Source organism: Amia ocellicauda, chromosome 3 (assembly GCF_036373705.1).
Source record: "Amia ocellicauda isolate fAmiCal2 chromosome 3, fAmiCal2.hap1, whole genome shotgun sequence".
Taxonomy (NCBI): domain Eukaryota; kingdom Metazoa; phylum Chordata; class Actinopteri; order Amiiformes; family Amiidae; genus Amia; species Amia ocellicauda.
The window spans coordinates 34,586,874-34,602,130 of NC_089852.1; the positions used below are offsets into that span (position 1 = coordinate 34,586,874).

The window sequence follows — 15,257 nt, forward strand, 5'->3', positions numbered from 1 at the left end:
TTCCAGCTTCCAAAGTAAAAAGTAAAGGAAATCTTAGTAGTCCTTTTTTTAAAACATCAATGTAAACCTTTGCTGTCCCAGTTTGTTAGTATTCTGCTTTGATGTGTTCTCCTTATTATCCTAGGTCATTTTTTTTTCTTCTTCTCTTTTTCATACCATGTTGTTTAGTCCTGCGTCTATTTGCACTTCACAAGTAATCAACTCAAGTCACTACAATTACTCAGAGACTGAATCCAGATCAATCTAATTTAACATAGCAGAGCTAGAAGAGCATAATGGGATGTTCATGGGATTAAGGCTGTGATGTTCGAAGCACGCCTGTTAAAAACATCTATTAACGCTGCTGTAAAAACTCCTGAAATAAAGGAAACGCGTACCATAGGGATTACAGTTTTTCTTTATTTTAATGTATGTGCGCATGTATTTATTTTAGCATATGTATGTTCCTTGTTGCTCTGTATATCCTGTCCTGGGATTCAGGGGAAAAAAACTATAATAGTATTAAAAAATCCTTTATTTTACTTGAGTTCTACTTGAAAAAGGCTGAGAGTTTTGTTTTGGCTTTGTATTTTGTTTTTCATTTTTCTGTTTTTGGGTTTGTGCATCTCCACAGGTGACATCAGTTGCAAGGGGATGACCGAGCGCATTCACAGCATCAACCTCCACAACTTCAGCAACTCTGTACTCGAGACACTCAATGAGCAGCGCAACCGCGGCCACTTCTGTGACGTGACAGTTCGGATCCATGGAAGCATGCTGCGTGCCCACCGCTGTGTGCTGGCTGCAGGGAGCCCCTTCTTCCAGGACAAGCTCCTCCTGGGCTACAGCGACATCGAGATCCCCTCTGTGGTCTCCGTGCAGTCCATCCAGAAGCTGATCGACTTCATGTACAGCGGGGTGCTGCGCGTGTCTCAGTCAGAGGCCCTGCAGATCCTCACGGCCGCCAGCATCCTGCAGATCAAGACTGTCATAGACGAGTGCACCCGCATCGTCTCTCACAACGTGGGCTCCGGCGGGGCCAGGGGCTTCCCTCTCGTGCCTGGCGACTCTGGCCAGGAGACGCCCAGGGGAACCCCGGAATCCGGCACCTCGGGGCCCAGCAGTGATGCGGAGTCAGGCTACACGCAGCCACACTCCCAGCAAAGCCTGGAGCGCATCTACGCCTCCCTGTACACCTGCTCTGGGATCTCCATGCAGAACGGCACAGGGGAGCGTGCCTACTACGGAGGAGCCATCGTGGGCAATTACGACACTGCTCTGTCACTCCAGAAAGACCAGCGCGTGCAAGACCCCGCCTGGATCGCCCGCATCCACGACAAAACGCAGCAGATGGAGAGGTTCCTGTCCACCCCCGAGACCACTCACTGCCGCAAGCAGCCCCGTCCCGTGCGCATCCAGACCGGCAGTGTTCACATTAAGCAGGAGGCGGAGGACGACTACGGCTGCTACGGCCAGGACCGGATGCAGGGCCTGGAGCGCAATGAGTCTGAGGAGTGCACCGAGGACACGGATCAGGCCGAGGGCGCAGAAAGCGAGCCCAAAGGGGAGAGCTTCGACTCCGGGGTGAGCTCCTCGATCGGCACCGAGCCCGACTCCGTGGAACAGCAGTACCTGGCCGGCTTCGGGCGCGAGGGCAACCCAGATGGTATGCAGACCGAGCAGACCGAGCTCATGGGAGAGCAGTCGCAGCAGATCGAGGTCAACGACTCCTCCCCAGAGCAGATGAATGATATGGACGGTGACATGGGGGGCTCCCAGACTGGGGGGGACATCACCATGCTGAGCGAGAAGATGGTGCTGCAGCCTTCGTTGAACCCCATTATATCGCAGCCCATTTCCAGCACACAGCTCTATCTGCGGCAGCCCGACACCCTCACCAGCAACCTGAGGATGCCCCTCACCCTGACCAGCAACACCCAGGTCATCGGCACGGCCGGGAACACGTACCTGCCAACACTGTTTGCCACGCAGTCAGCGGGTAGCGCCAAGCCCTTCCTGTTCAGCCTGCCACAGACACTGGGCGGCCAGCAGCCTCAGTTCGTGGCCGTGCCGCCACCCAGCCTGACTCCCTTCTCCACCCCACTGTCGGCCCAGCAGCCCTCGGTTCAGCAGCAGGGGGGGCAGAGTGCGACGGGAGGCGGGCAGGGCGAGAAGAAGCCCTACGAGTGTACGCTCTGCAGCAAGACCTTTACTGCCAAACAGAACTACGTCAAACACATGTTCGTGCACACAGGTGAGTCGGCTCCCGGGCCCTCCTCCTCCTCCGGCTAATGATTTGTCTTGAAAAGATGCACACACCATAGAGAAGCCCACTGAGAACTTTTTCACAGGCCATCTCATTGAAACATTCAACACGACTGCTTGCCGTTGTTTTGTTGGATGTTTATACTATTACCGTTTTCAAATTGTTATATAATAGCTTACAATTAGAATTCTACAATCTGTCTCCCAGAGATAAAAAAAGATAAAAAAAAACAAACTTCTTTATAACTAGGAAAAGGGCACATCTGCTTTACTTAACCACTTTTATTTTCATTTTTTCTGCTAATCACACACATTTCCTCGCTTTTTCTTGTCAAAGCAAAGGTTTTGAGCAGTTGTCAATTAAATTCAGCAATATAAACAGGAAACCACCCAGGTAACATATACATTTACACAGCTTTGAAAAGAACTCAATTTATTCCTGAGGGTAAAACAATGCAGTACTGACCACAACTATCACGGCTTATACCAAAACAAATAAACTAGGACTGTTTTAATCTATTTATTCTCTTTCTGTTACTGGCATTGCTGAAGAAAACAAAAATGTTTCTTGCTCCTAGCAGTTTGTTTGGGACATACATCTGTTACAAGATTTGCTGTTCAAATCAATTATATTACCTGATTGTAATCTGCTTACTTTCTTCATCTTTTGATAATTTTTAAGATAATTTTTATCTTGTTGTTCGTTTTTTCATTTTTTTATTTTTCTGTAACTGATAAATATTTATTCATCAGAATATGCATACCCCATCATCCATTTGTCCACAGACATGCCCCAGGCTACATTAATATGCCTTATCCCTGAACCAGCAATTTATTTGCTGTTGTTTTAGCTCAGGGAGATGTAAATTTCAAACAATGGAATAGTAATTGGATAGGAATCTATGGGTGCCTCAGAAGATTACAGTTCAGCGTGTAATACTGAGCACAGCACGAGGTGCGTGTGAACAGAGAGGAGATGCATCCTTTGGTGTGATACCATACATCATTCTAATTACACTGATTATTAATTAGAAGCGGTGATCCTTTGATTTGCATTACTGCATTACATTGACACGTTCACAAATTCACCCCACGCACTATGTGTATATCAAAATGGAAGAAATCTTTAACATTACCAAAATGGCCTCAGAAGACTGTAATGGTTTCACCACATATTTTAGATTTGGTTTCTGAAAATGCCATACGTGTGTGTGTATAGATGCATGCATATATATTCAGTGCATGGATGAATGCATGTATATATTGTAATATTGATCAAACAAATGCATTTCAACAGCCATATCACTGCTGAATGAATTACAAAGTGAACAGGCTATTCTGCTTTGTTTTTTAAGGATCAATAGTTACATTAAAATGGAGATTCCAAGGCCATTTCCCCTAGAGGAGGCTAAACTGCACTGTTTTCAGGCAGGCTCAGATTCACAGTAAATAAGGTATTATTATTTTTCAATGATGAAAGGAACTTTATACATTCACAGTCCCTTTCCATTCATTAATAATATGTGTGCAAATGCACCCTTCATGTTTGATTCAGACCCGTCACTTCTACACATTATTAATAAGAGTCTTTTACTCTGGGACAGTCATGAGACATCGGGAAGAGCAAGTGCCAAGCACAGATTTTCTCGAGACAAAAAGAGAGAGAGAGAAAAGAAATAGATTGAAAAGGAAAGCTTTTATTTAGATCTACAGATGAGACCTCAAAAAGCCTAGTTTTCAGTATCAAGTCTTTTTTTTTCTCCTCATTCTTTCAAGATTGTTATTCAAGTGTTTTATTTTATTTATTCTCAGAAACTCAGAATACAGGCACACAAAGCAATAGTATTTGCTCAGGTTTTGCTGATGGAGGACCATGTGTTTATTTTCCACAAATATGACCTCAAAAGGCTAGTGTATTATTTTCTTACTTATTCATATGCTTTTAAAAGTGCTGTCTGAGATTTCTGGTGTTCCTGCTATGATCAGATTTTCCCCCATCCTAACTAAAAGCCCCAAAGTTGGTAAAGTCACTTTAAAGTTGTTTCTAGCTGGAAATTATTTTAACATAATGTAAGATAACGATAGGTTGCGTATGCAACCCCGGTTATCTGAAAAAGGAAGCACTGCCCAAGGGGGAGGGGTTTCTGCGCACTTCTGTGGGAACCCGATCGAAACGTCACTCTATCAAAGCTGCTATTGGCCCCTGCGCTCGTCACTCAAAACAGGTCCCTTCCCACTTCCTGTTCTATAAAACGTGACTTCAGCGCAGGTTCGTCCTCTTTTGCCGGGAGCCTGGACTCCCGCGCGACCTTGCAACCCTTGGGCAGTGCTTCCTTTTTCAGATAACCGGGGTTGCATACGCAACCTATCGTTATCTTTCAAGTCGGAAGCACTGCCCAAGGGGGAGGGGTTACTGTATAACAAAACTGTCGCAAGGGAGGAGGCAGCAAGCTGATAAGGGAGCCTGCCCCGAGGTGCACCGCTAGGGGCCTCGGCAACACAACTCCAGACAGTAACCTCAGTGGCCCCATAGGGCCACACCTGATCCGTCCAGGAGCGAGGACCGTAGTCACGCTCTACCGGGAACTGTCTGCAATCAGCATATACAAAGCGGGGCTACAGAGGTTAACTCTCACGCCCTCCGCTTACAAGAGCAAGGCCGGCTGCTCTACTAGTGCAGCTAGGAGCAAGGCCGTAATCTACTTGCACAATATCTGGCGCAGGCAATCAAGCAACTTGTGCGGCCTCCGTGCAATATCAGGGCAGTGCACCCCTGATCCAATAGGAGCGGGGCCACAGACCCAATGAGAAAAATACAGTATAATACATAGCTGGCTAGTCAACAGAGTAGCCGAGCTGAACAATATACAATACATACATATCGCGTGACAGCAAGACCTTCCAACTCGACTAAACAGTACAGAGTGGAAGAGCTCCATTGTGCTGACAATTTAGATTTTGTACAAACGAACACCACGGGGCGCAGGAACGAAGTCGTGCGCCGCCCATGGAACACAGGAGCAGTTGACGCCTGCTGGTTAGACCGGCTAACGCAGGGCAACATTAGCTCTACTGTTAAGAAAGGAACTATATACACAGCAAGGCAGCGAAACTCAAGCGCCGTCAGCTGGGAACAGCGGCAGTGAACTTCATTCTACAATTTTAGAATGGAGCCACAGTCCTGCTGTTTAACACATAATACATATATACACATATATATATCACGGGGTGCAGGAGCTGGCTCATGCACCACACGTGGAACACAGGAGCAGTTGACAACTGTCGAATAGCACAGCTAACACAGGACAACTACAGCTCTAGCGTGCGAATAAATGAACTATGTACACAGCGGGGCACTGGAGAACTCAAGTGCCCTCCACTGGAGGACAACAGCAGCGGTCCCCTTCTCTATGGCGTAATACAGCCAGAGCGAGCCACAGATCTGCTGACCAATACACAGAGCGGGGTACAGGCCAACGCATGCACCACCGCAACACAATTACAATGAAGGAACTATATACAGGGCAACCTCGTAAGGCAACATGCCTGTAGGCCGCAAGACAAGCCCCGGGAACACATCGACAGGGCTGTCTGTACATCCAGGAGCAGCTCGCGTGGGTGCTCAACTGGAAGGCATAGTCCGGTGGAAGGGAAAGACACGGTTCACCAGCTCCCTCAGGATGCACTTACAGGGGCAGACTGGGAGAGGACTGCAGGCTACTGGGGCTCGACTGCAGCCAACACTGGGTTCCCAATGGAAGGGACCAGTGCCGTCACATCAAACCTGTAGAACCGGGCAAATGTAAGCGGTGAGGCCCAAGCTGCAGCCACACAAATGTCTGCCAAGGGGGCACCATGAATGGAGCTTGGGAAAGTGCGTCCAGCACTACATCAAGGCGCCATGCGGGCAGTGAAGGGGTGTGAGGAGGCCTTAGCCGTCAAGCTCCCTTTAGAAACTGCACAGCCAGAAAATGAGACCCAGGAGGCTCGCCATCAATCCAAACATGATGTGGAGATGGCCGCCAGATACACTTTGAGCGTGGACAGGGCCTTGCCCTGGTCCAACAGCTCTTGTAGAAATTGCAATATGACCCCAATGGGGCAATTAATTGGGTCTTGACTGCCGTCTTGGCACCAGGTGCTAAACGTCCGCCAGCGGTAGGAATACTGCGACCTCATAGAGGGAGCTCTCGCCGACTGAATAGTGGCAAGTACCACGTTCGACAGACCCCAGGCAATCAATCGCTCCCACTCAGGAGCCAGGCCCAGAGCTGGAGGAGGCCCGGATTGGGGTGCCAAAGCGTGCCCTGCACCTGGGACAACAAGTCCGCTCTCACTGGGAGCTGCCAAGGCTCTCCGTGGAGGAGGGCGATCAGCTCCGCGAACCAGAATCTGCGAGGCCACAGTGGGGCTATCAGCAGAACTGTTGCTCGTTCTCTCCTGACCTTCTCCAGGACCACCGGGAGAAGGGGGAACGGTGGGAACACGTAAAGGAGACCTTCACCTTCACGTCGATCCCTAGGGTTCCTGAGGGGTCTTGGACGGAGAACCATAGTGGGCAGTGTGTGGACTCTGCCGAGGCAAAGAGATCCACGTCCGCCCTGCCGAACCGGCTCCACAGTTGTTGTACCACAAGCGGGTGGAGGAGCCATTCCGAGACCGGGGGGCCTCCCCGAGAGAGGAGGTCCGCCGCCGTGTTGGACAGGCCTGGGAGGTGAACTGCTTTGATGGAGCGGAACCGTGGCTGCGCCCACAGAAGCAGACAGTGCGCTAGACAGTACAGTCTGCGCAACCAGAGACCTCCTTGCCTGTTGATATAGGCAACCACCGCTGTGTTGTCCGTCCGGACCAGCACATGTCTGTCCCGCAGGACTGGCAGGAAGTGAGACAGTCCAAGGAGTACTGCTTGTAACTCCAGGATGTTGATATGGAGGGCCCGTGCGGGCTCCGTCCACCTGCCTCGTGGTGAACCAGTCGCCGGGCTTGATGGCCTGGGACATGGTGCGCAGGGTGAGCATCTTGAAGCGTAGCACCTTGAGGTGGCAGTTCAGGCGCCTCAGATCCAAGATGGGGCGGAAACCGCCATCTTTCTTGGGCACAAGAAAGTATGGGGAATAAAATCCCTCGTGCTGCTGTGGTCCGGCCTGTGGCCTGGGCTGTGGCCTGGGCTGTGGCCTGGGAGCCGCGGTCGGGGGGCCTCACCGGGTACACTCGGGCCAGCTGCAGGGACTGCTCCCTCTCCTGGAGGGTGCGCAAGAGCATCTCCTCCACAGAGGGGCCAAAAGTAAAGCCCGGCGAGATAGGGGCGTCCATGAGGCGAGTCCTGTCCGTCTCAGGGACCCACCGTGCCTGGGACAGCCAAAGCTGGCGGCTCGCCGCCACAATGGCTGCCAAGGATTGCCCTGACGCCCTTGCCCCCTGGCGCATCACCGTGACCAGCTGATCCGCCACCGCCGCTATCTCCGAGATAGGGGCCGGGGTGGGTGATGTGCCATGTTGCTCCGAGGGCTCCAACAGCTGAGCCAAGTACAAGGCCAGCAGGCTTTCCGTATCTCAGAGGCGAGCCGCTTGGGCTCCAGCCTCATACGCCCTCCGGAGCAGCGTCTCCGTGACGCGACACTGCCTGTTGGGGCAGGCCAGGTCGCGTGGCTCCGCGGACAGCGGAGGTATGGAGACGAGCGCGGCTATGGTGGAATTTTTGCGGGGAAAATCCACCAAGCCCGCTTCTGCCGCGCCCCGGGTCCTGGCATAAGCCTCCCCTCTCCTGGCTAGGGCAGGGGCTGTTGCCGGATGGTCCCAGGTAGCTGTCAGCTCTTCGAGGAGGTCAGGCAGCAGCGGGAGGGCCTGTGTGGGCCGCTGCGCGTGCTGACCCCTCTCGAATTTGGAGGCAGGATCAGAGGCCGGCCGATGCGGCGCGCACTGCGGGCACGTCAGGCAGGGGCGGTGCGGCTGTCGCGGGGGGGGCAGCTGCCATGGCAGATGCGGGACGGAGGGGCTCGGGGAGAGGCGGAGATCCAGCGCCCCCCAGGCCCCCCCGTCACTCGCCGGAGTGGGGAATCACCAGGCGCGGCAGCAAGTGCGGCGGCGCCTGGTAAGATGGCAGACCTCCAGGTGCGCCGCAGCGGACCCAGAAGTCGTGGCCAAATCGCGCCCGCTGTCCGTGCCCAGACAGACGGGGCTTCCCAACTCCAGGCGGGCAAGGTGCGGTGGCCGCAAGCGGCACAGTGGCGGGGGCGAGAGGAGCTCATCGCCGAGCGCACACGCACATGCACAGGGAAACGTGCAGCAGAGGCGCCGATCAGTGTTTGCACTGGGGGCACACAACAACTGGAACGCCTCTGCAACAAGTGGAGCGCCTAGTGGCCCCGCCGCTGTAAGTGTGTCTCCACCCGGCAACGTTTATATACACCGGGTGACGCGGAGTCCGGGGGCTGAGGGTAGTAGACCACCAGCCGTAGCGGGATCTAAAACCGAGGCACGCACGCACGGACCGGGAGGGCTAGCAGTGCTCGTTCTCGGCGAACCAAGAGAGCGAGATCTCCTACAGCCGCAGCCGCGGGCTGTAGTGCGGGCGCAAGCCAGCGGAGGAGCACCTCACGCGGGCAAGATCTCTTACGACACACCGGATTTTACTGCCGCTGCTAGCACTCCTGCTGTGGAGGAAAAAGCCCTGTGGACAAAAACCAACACAGCAAGCAGTCGGAATATATATAGCACTATATAAACACGACTATTATTTTTAAAAGGCTCTTCTTGTGAACGAAACTGAAACCGAAAGCGCAGCCAGACCTCCGGTGCGCGCACGGGACAGATTCGGGATTAGCTATCAATAATAACTAAACACACACAAGACAGAGACGATGTGTAGCGAAAACGGTGGTGAACAACACTATGAAGTGAGCCAGCCAGCATACACAGTTTGAATGTTTATTACAAACACAGACACAGAGAGCTTATGTTCCTGAGTCCAGCGAAGAGGCAAAAGAGGATGAACCTGCGCAGACGTCATGTTTTATAGAACAGGAAGTGGAAGGGACCTGTTCTGAGTGACGAGCGCAGGGACCAATGGCAGCTTTGATGGAGTGACGTTTCGATCGGGTTCCCGCGGAAGTGTGCAGAAACCCCTCCCCCTTGGGCAGTGCTTCCGACTTGAAAGATAACAATACCACCACAACAATGAAGTGCAAATGAAGAGAAAAATGTGCTGTTTGATGGTACATACATTTAAACAACAACTATTATTATTATTATTATTAATAATAATAATAATAACAATAATAATAATAATATTATTATATTTCAATCTCTCAAGAGTGAATATTTCTGGGGAGTGAGGTCCCACAGAGTAGTCATTAAGCACCAGTATTCATCTCAGCAAGGTCTAATGCTTCATTTGCGCGTTAAAGTCTTTCCTTTTATAGAAATTTCTAAAATCTTGTCTCGTCTCCTAGTGTCCCAGTGACTATTGTCATCCAGTCACAGCTATTATTTTATTTGTAATACAAAGACGATGGGGAAAAGCCTGGCTTGGGTGGAAAATCCGGATGACAATGCGCTACCCCAACTGCTAGGGTGGACAATAAACACACGGGTTTGATCTACTTCAGCTCTGACGCACTCTTATACAGACTGTGACAAACATGCAGAAAAGCAACTACAGGTTTACATTTTAATACTGGTTAAATGCCACGTCTGTCAATGCAAATTTACGCAAAATAAGGTAACAAGCATGAAATATCAAGCACCTGCTCTTTGAGTGTGTGAGACCCTGCAGCTCGAAAGACCTTCACTGGGCTGGCAGGGAGCATTGCACCAGTCCCTGTACTGCGCCGAGCTTTCACTGTGCCACCAATCTAATCAGCTCTCCCTGTACACTTCCTCGCAATCAGCTGAGAGAAATCCTATCAGATGCTGTTTTTGATTAAATATTTATTCAAGATGGAAGATATCAATCTAAGCCAAAACATCAACAGAAACTAACACGGAACACATATAATAGGATATGCAAATTGTAAGAAAACATTAACAACAAAAACTGCAGATATGAAATGCTCCATTGATATACATGAAGGGTGTACCCCTCCCCAAAAAGAAGGACTGCATATTTGTATTTCATTATTTAGCTTTTAATAAAGCATGGAAGCCACACTGTGTGCCTGGGATTTTCCCTGGGATACAATGTTCTTTTTCAGGCAATATCCAGTGCATTTGACTATATTGATAACGCTAGTCTGGGGTTTACCAAAGGTCAAGACAAGCTCAGTGTGTGCCTTCAGGTCACTACAAATCTGTGGAACAGGCTTCCTAAAGCATTGCACTTCCACAGCACAGAGTGGAACAACTTGAGATTCACAATTGCCTCATCACAAGAGGACTGGCTACTCGCTGTGCTTTAAAACCTGGTTCAGGTCCCAGCGAGTTAGAGAGCAACATTTTCTGTTTAGGAAAATCTCTGCATTCTGGTAGCATCTTCTAGGACTTCCAGGAGTAAGGGGAGGACATGCTATTGTTGTTGTTATTTGTGTGATTAATTGTAATAAATGTGAATTCTGTGTACGTCTAGGTGAGAAACCACACCAGTGCAGCATCTGCTGGCGTTCTTTTTCCTTGAAGGATTACCTAATAAAACACATGGTGACGCACACGGGGGTCCGGGCCTACCAGTGCAGCATCTGCAACAAGCGCTTCACCCAGAAGAGCTCCCTGAACGTCCACATGCGGCTGCACCGGGGGGAGAAGTCCTATGAGTGTTACGTCTGCAAGAAGAAGTTTTCTCACAAGACCCTGCTGGAGCGGCACATGGCCCTGCACAGCGCGGGAGGCGGGGGAGCCAGGGTAACCGGGGTTCCTGGGGTGACGGGGGTGACCGGGGTGACGGGGGTGAGTGGGGTGGGCGGAGGTGCCGGTGGGGGCCCCGTGTCGATCCCCGTGCCTATCCCCGTTCCCGAACCCGGGGCCGGAGCCGTGGCCGGGGCCATGCCTGTGTCTGGAGGGGCCGGAGCGGGGGCCGGAGCGGGGGCCGGTGTCGGAGTTGGAGTCACGGCTGAAGCCGGCTGTCAAGAGGGGACCACCTACGTGTGCTCGGTCTGCCCTGCCAAGTTTGACCAAATCGAGCATTTCAACGATCACATGCGCATGCATGTCTCGGATGGATAAGTAAAAAAAAAAAAAAAAGAAAAAAAAAAAAGAAACTTAAAACTTCTTTAGAAAAAAAAAAAAAAGAAAATGGCACTAGATTTTTTTTTTCTTATTTTGGGGCATGAAGAGTTATGAGTATAGACACTGGCACATTACGTTTCCCAGAGACAAGATCCTTTTTTTTGGTATTCTTAAAGAAAAAAAAAAAAAGAAAAAAAAATAAGATGGTGGCCTTAAGGCTATGTAGTTTGCTAACGATCCACTGGCTGGATCCTTACTACAGGCCTCTAAATGTATGCTTTCTTCTAATACTGGTTTATGTGTTGAACACTACAACAAGGCCTACTATCTCTAAAAAGCAAACACATATATACAGTGAAAATTAACAAAAGTAGATATGTTCCCATTCAGACCGTTTTGGACACTATAATAGTCCATGCTAACTGTGGTATACAGGCCTCTTTTGAAAAGTACCTGGTTTGTACTTTGTAATCATTCTAATGTAATGATGGTCACAAGTTTGCCTTTTATATATAGGATATGAAAAGGAGTTATTATGACACTGGGTTATTATTTATTGTAATGGTATGGAGGGATTCAAATGCAGCTGTCATTAGGTACAAGACAATTATTTCTTAATTGTGCTAAAATGTTACTTCTTAAGAGTTGGTAAAGGAGCGATAGGGTTTTTTTTTTTTTTTTTTTTTTTCTCCATGCATTTTGATGGTTCAGGTAAAGTTTACGAACTAGAGGTTTGTTTTATACAACAGTATTTGAGCAAACATGGAAGATTGTTAAGGATGTGTTGTTTAATTTGCATACACTGCCACTAATACCGTAGACGACTGTTAAGGCTGTTTGACCTCTTCCTGTTAGACAATGTGAGTTTAAAAAGAGAGGAAGTTTTTCTTTTTCATTTATTTTCATTTTTTAATTTCGCAATTTGTAAGTTTGTGGTTGTGACAGCATTAGACTTGTGTAAGCTGCCTAGCAAGCTGTCAGTTTTGATTGCTGCTCCATTTTTACTTTAACTAACTTTGCTTCAGACTGTTATCAGCTGCTGTTTCCAATCCACATTGTTGTTTTTTTCTCATGATTTTTGAATGATTTACCAAGGATTAAGATCACAGCTGTAGATTGGATTAGACTAGGGATAAGTAGTACATTTTCCCAAATAACCCACCATGGCCATGTACCTTGAAAACCTCTTGTGTTTCCAGTCAGTAAAATGATGACACTTCTGTTGGCTGCAACAGGTGGTTTAAGCTAAAATGCACTACTTCTGATATATTAGCACCACCTGGTGGCTCAAACAGGAAGTCTTCATATTTTTCTGACAGGAAATATAGATGTTACACAAGACAGAAGGTAAAATAAACGCCACAAAAAATATATATATCATCTTCCAGGTCAGCTCAGTAATATACCACACCCACAGATGGATTTAAAAATAAACAGTACATTCCCAGCCCACAGTATCCACAATTAGGGTGAGAGAATTGGATAGGGAGCAGGTTAAATGGTCATATTTCAGTGTCACTAGTAGTTTTGCTCTGATATTGGTGGCTGGTGTTGTCTGTGTCAGGCCTCGTCACGCACAGCTGCCTGCACCTGCAATCTGAAGAGTTTGCTCTTTCCCTTGAGTAAGTTCAGCTGTTGTAGTGTACAGCAAATATACAGATGGCAAACAGTGAGCCTTTTCCTTCCCGGACTTGGTCTCATTTTATATACAGTGATATTGTAGATTAAAGGTGATGATTTGCACATTTACTTCAAATGCCTGTGCTTAATGTTGAAATTGTTTTACTTAAACCTGAAATTCTATGGAATTTTATTTTTTATTTTATTTTTTATTTTATTTTTAAAGAATCTTTAAATATCTTTCTCAAAGCCTGAGAAGTGGACTGCATTATTTCCTTGCATATATGTTGCACTGCTTCAACCAATAAGTGCACTACTGATACCAGAGTTATTGTAGTTTTAGAGAAAAAAAAAAAAAAAAAAAAAAAAACATTTTTTAATATTGTATGAGGTTTAGGGGTCTCTTAGAGAAGCTGTTTGTTTCATTTTTTATCCAGCAGTTACATGTTTCTTAGCTTTTCTTAGCTCTATTGCTGTGTATTTACATGAGCATTGTTCATGCAACTTTTTAATTTAAATCCGTACCATTGTGCGTGCGTGTGCGTCTTTTTTGTTAGGTTTTTTGTGTAATGATCTTTTCATTTATTCTTTTTGGCAGTTAATTCCCCTTTACAGCAGTTATTACCACACACAAATCAGAACTATTTTCATGTACATGTTAAAGTATGTACCCTACTCTAGTCTCAGAAGAATCTTGTGAAGAGTTGCACCAAAAATACACGTGCGGTTCTAACTGCTGTTAATAAGTGTGTTTTTAAGTGGTTGTGTATTTTAGTACAAGTTGCTTTGGGCTTACAGTTGTTTCTGGAAAATGTGTGAATCATGTAATCCATTAGATCAAGCGATCCCCCATTTGAAGTTTAGGACAACTCGCCTGTACTGTTAGGCTTCCTTTGTAAAATGCAGCACAGGTATGCACTACCAAAAGCAGATATTTCACACCCCACTGTCTTCTGCCATGTTGAGGCCCACCGTACAAGATAATTATGCTATATTTTATAACTGTATTTGCCCCAAATTCAGTCGTATCATGGGTGTTTCCATTTTTGAATTCTCGTCTTGCTTACTGACGTGCAGTTGAACTTGAGCTGCATTTTAACTTTCTGTGGTTCAGACTGCTTACAGATTCAGAGACTTACAGAGTGGTACATTCACCTGTGTTGAACGTAGACAACACTGAAGTCTTGAGAAAACCGGCTGCTTAGAGTGGAAATCTAAGTTTGGAAAAAGGAAAAATTGACCATTGCATTACACTTCAGAGTGAATTACTATTTTGAGGCTTTGTGGCTTTAACCAATGTGTGTGTCTGTGAGTGTGTGTGTGTTTGCTTTTTTGTATGAGTAGCATCACTTTACAGTTTCAGAGCTTTTCCTCTCCCAGACTTTACATTTGTACACGAGTAACAATCAAAGCAGATAAAATCAAATGCAGAACAAGTGTAACACGAGTTCCACTGTGACCTCCTTCTCTGAGCCGGGTGGGACACGGATTAGGAAGAATACAAGTTTTTTTGAAGACCTGTCCCGCTTCAAACAGATCCTCAATTTCGTAGGGAAAGCCCTGGTGGTCTCTGTGCACAGCGACTGCCTTCTGTAATAACAGTCCTGGGCTCTGGAGCCAGGCTGTGTCACATGGATATCCAGGTGACTCGTCTCACAACACTGGACCTTCATGTCAGCAAGAAGACTGCTGCTGCAGTACCAGTTAGTGCTCCTGTTGAAACAAAGACCCTTTGTGCTGTAGGTTATGTGGAGACCTGAAAGAAAGTAATCTTTTATGCAACCCTGACTGTAATGTATTTACCTTTTACCTCTTAGCATTTAATAAACGGTGCCTGCGTTGCTCCAGCCTTCCATTTCAGGTTCAGTGAAGAGCTGAAAGCAGTTCTCATACAATATTAATTAACAATAGGGTGCTAAGAATGAAAGATAGGGACAGGACAGTAAGGAGGAGAGATCTTAAATTCCATCCTTTTTTGTCTGTTAGGTTTTTGGCTGCTGTTCTCTGCTACTGGAGGTAAAAGATCAAGCTGATTTGAATGACGTGCAACACTGCAGCTTTTCGGTGTCTGGAAGAGTGATTTACCCTATTAGAAAGATATTGATTTTGCGCGAGTGTCTCAAACCAACACGAGGCAGGATGTGAGGATGTGTTGGGTGTTTTTCTAAAATCAGTATCGTCTTTCATCTCTCCATGGTGATAACCCACATTGTCAGATTCTGGTGTACCCTAAT

General features: G+C 47.7%; 1 protein-coding gene across 1 annotated transcript in view; it reads left to right on the forward strand.

The window, feature by feature from the left end:
* Positions 1–15,131, forward strand: part of zbtb20 (zinc finger and BTB domain containing 20) — a 65,629-nt gene extending 50,498 nt beyond the window's left edge. Inside the window, exons 5-6 of the mRNA XM_066699132.1 lie at positions 614–2,233; positions 10,808–15,131. Coding sequence (XP_066555229.1) covers positions 634–2,233; positions 10,808–11,400 — 2,193 coding nt within the window. The 5' untranslated portion in view covers positions 614–633 and the 3' untranslated portion in view covers positions 11,401–15,131. The remainder of the gene's footprint in view (positions 1–613; positions 2,234–10,807) is intronic.
* Positions 15,132–15,257: the final 126 nt, after the last annotated feature.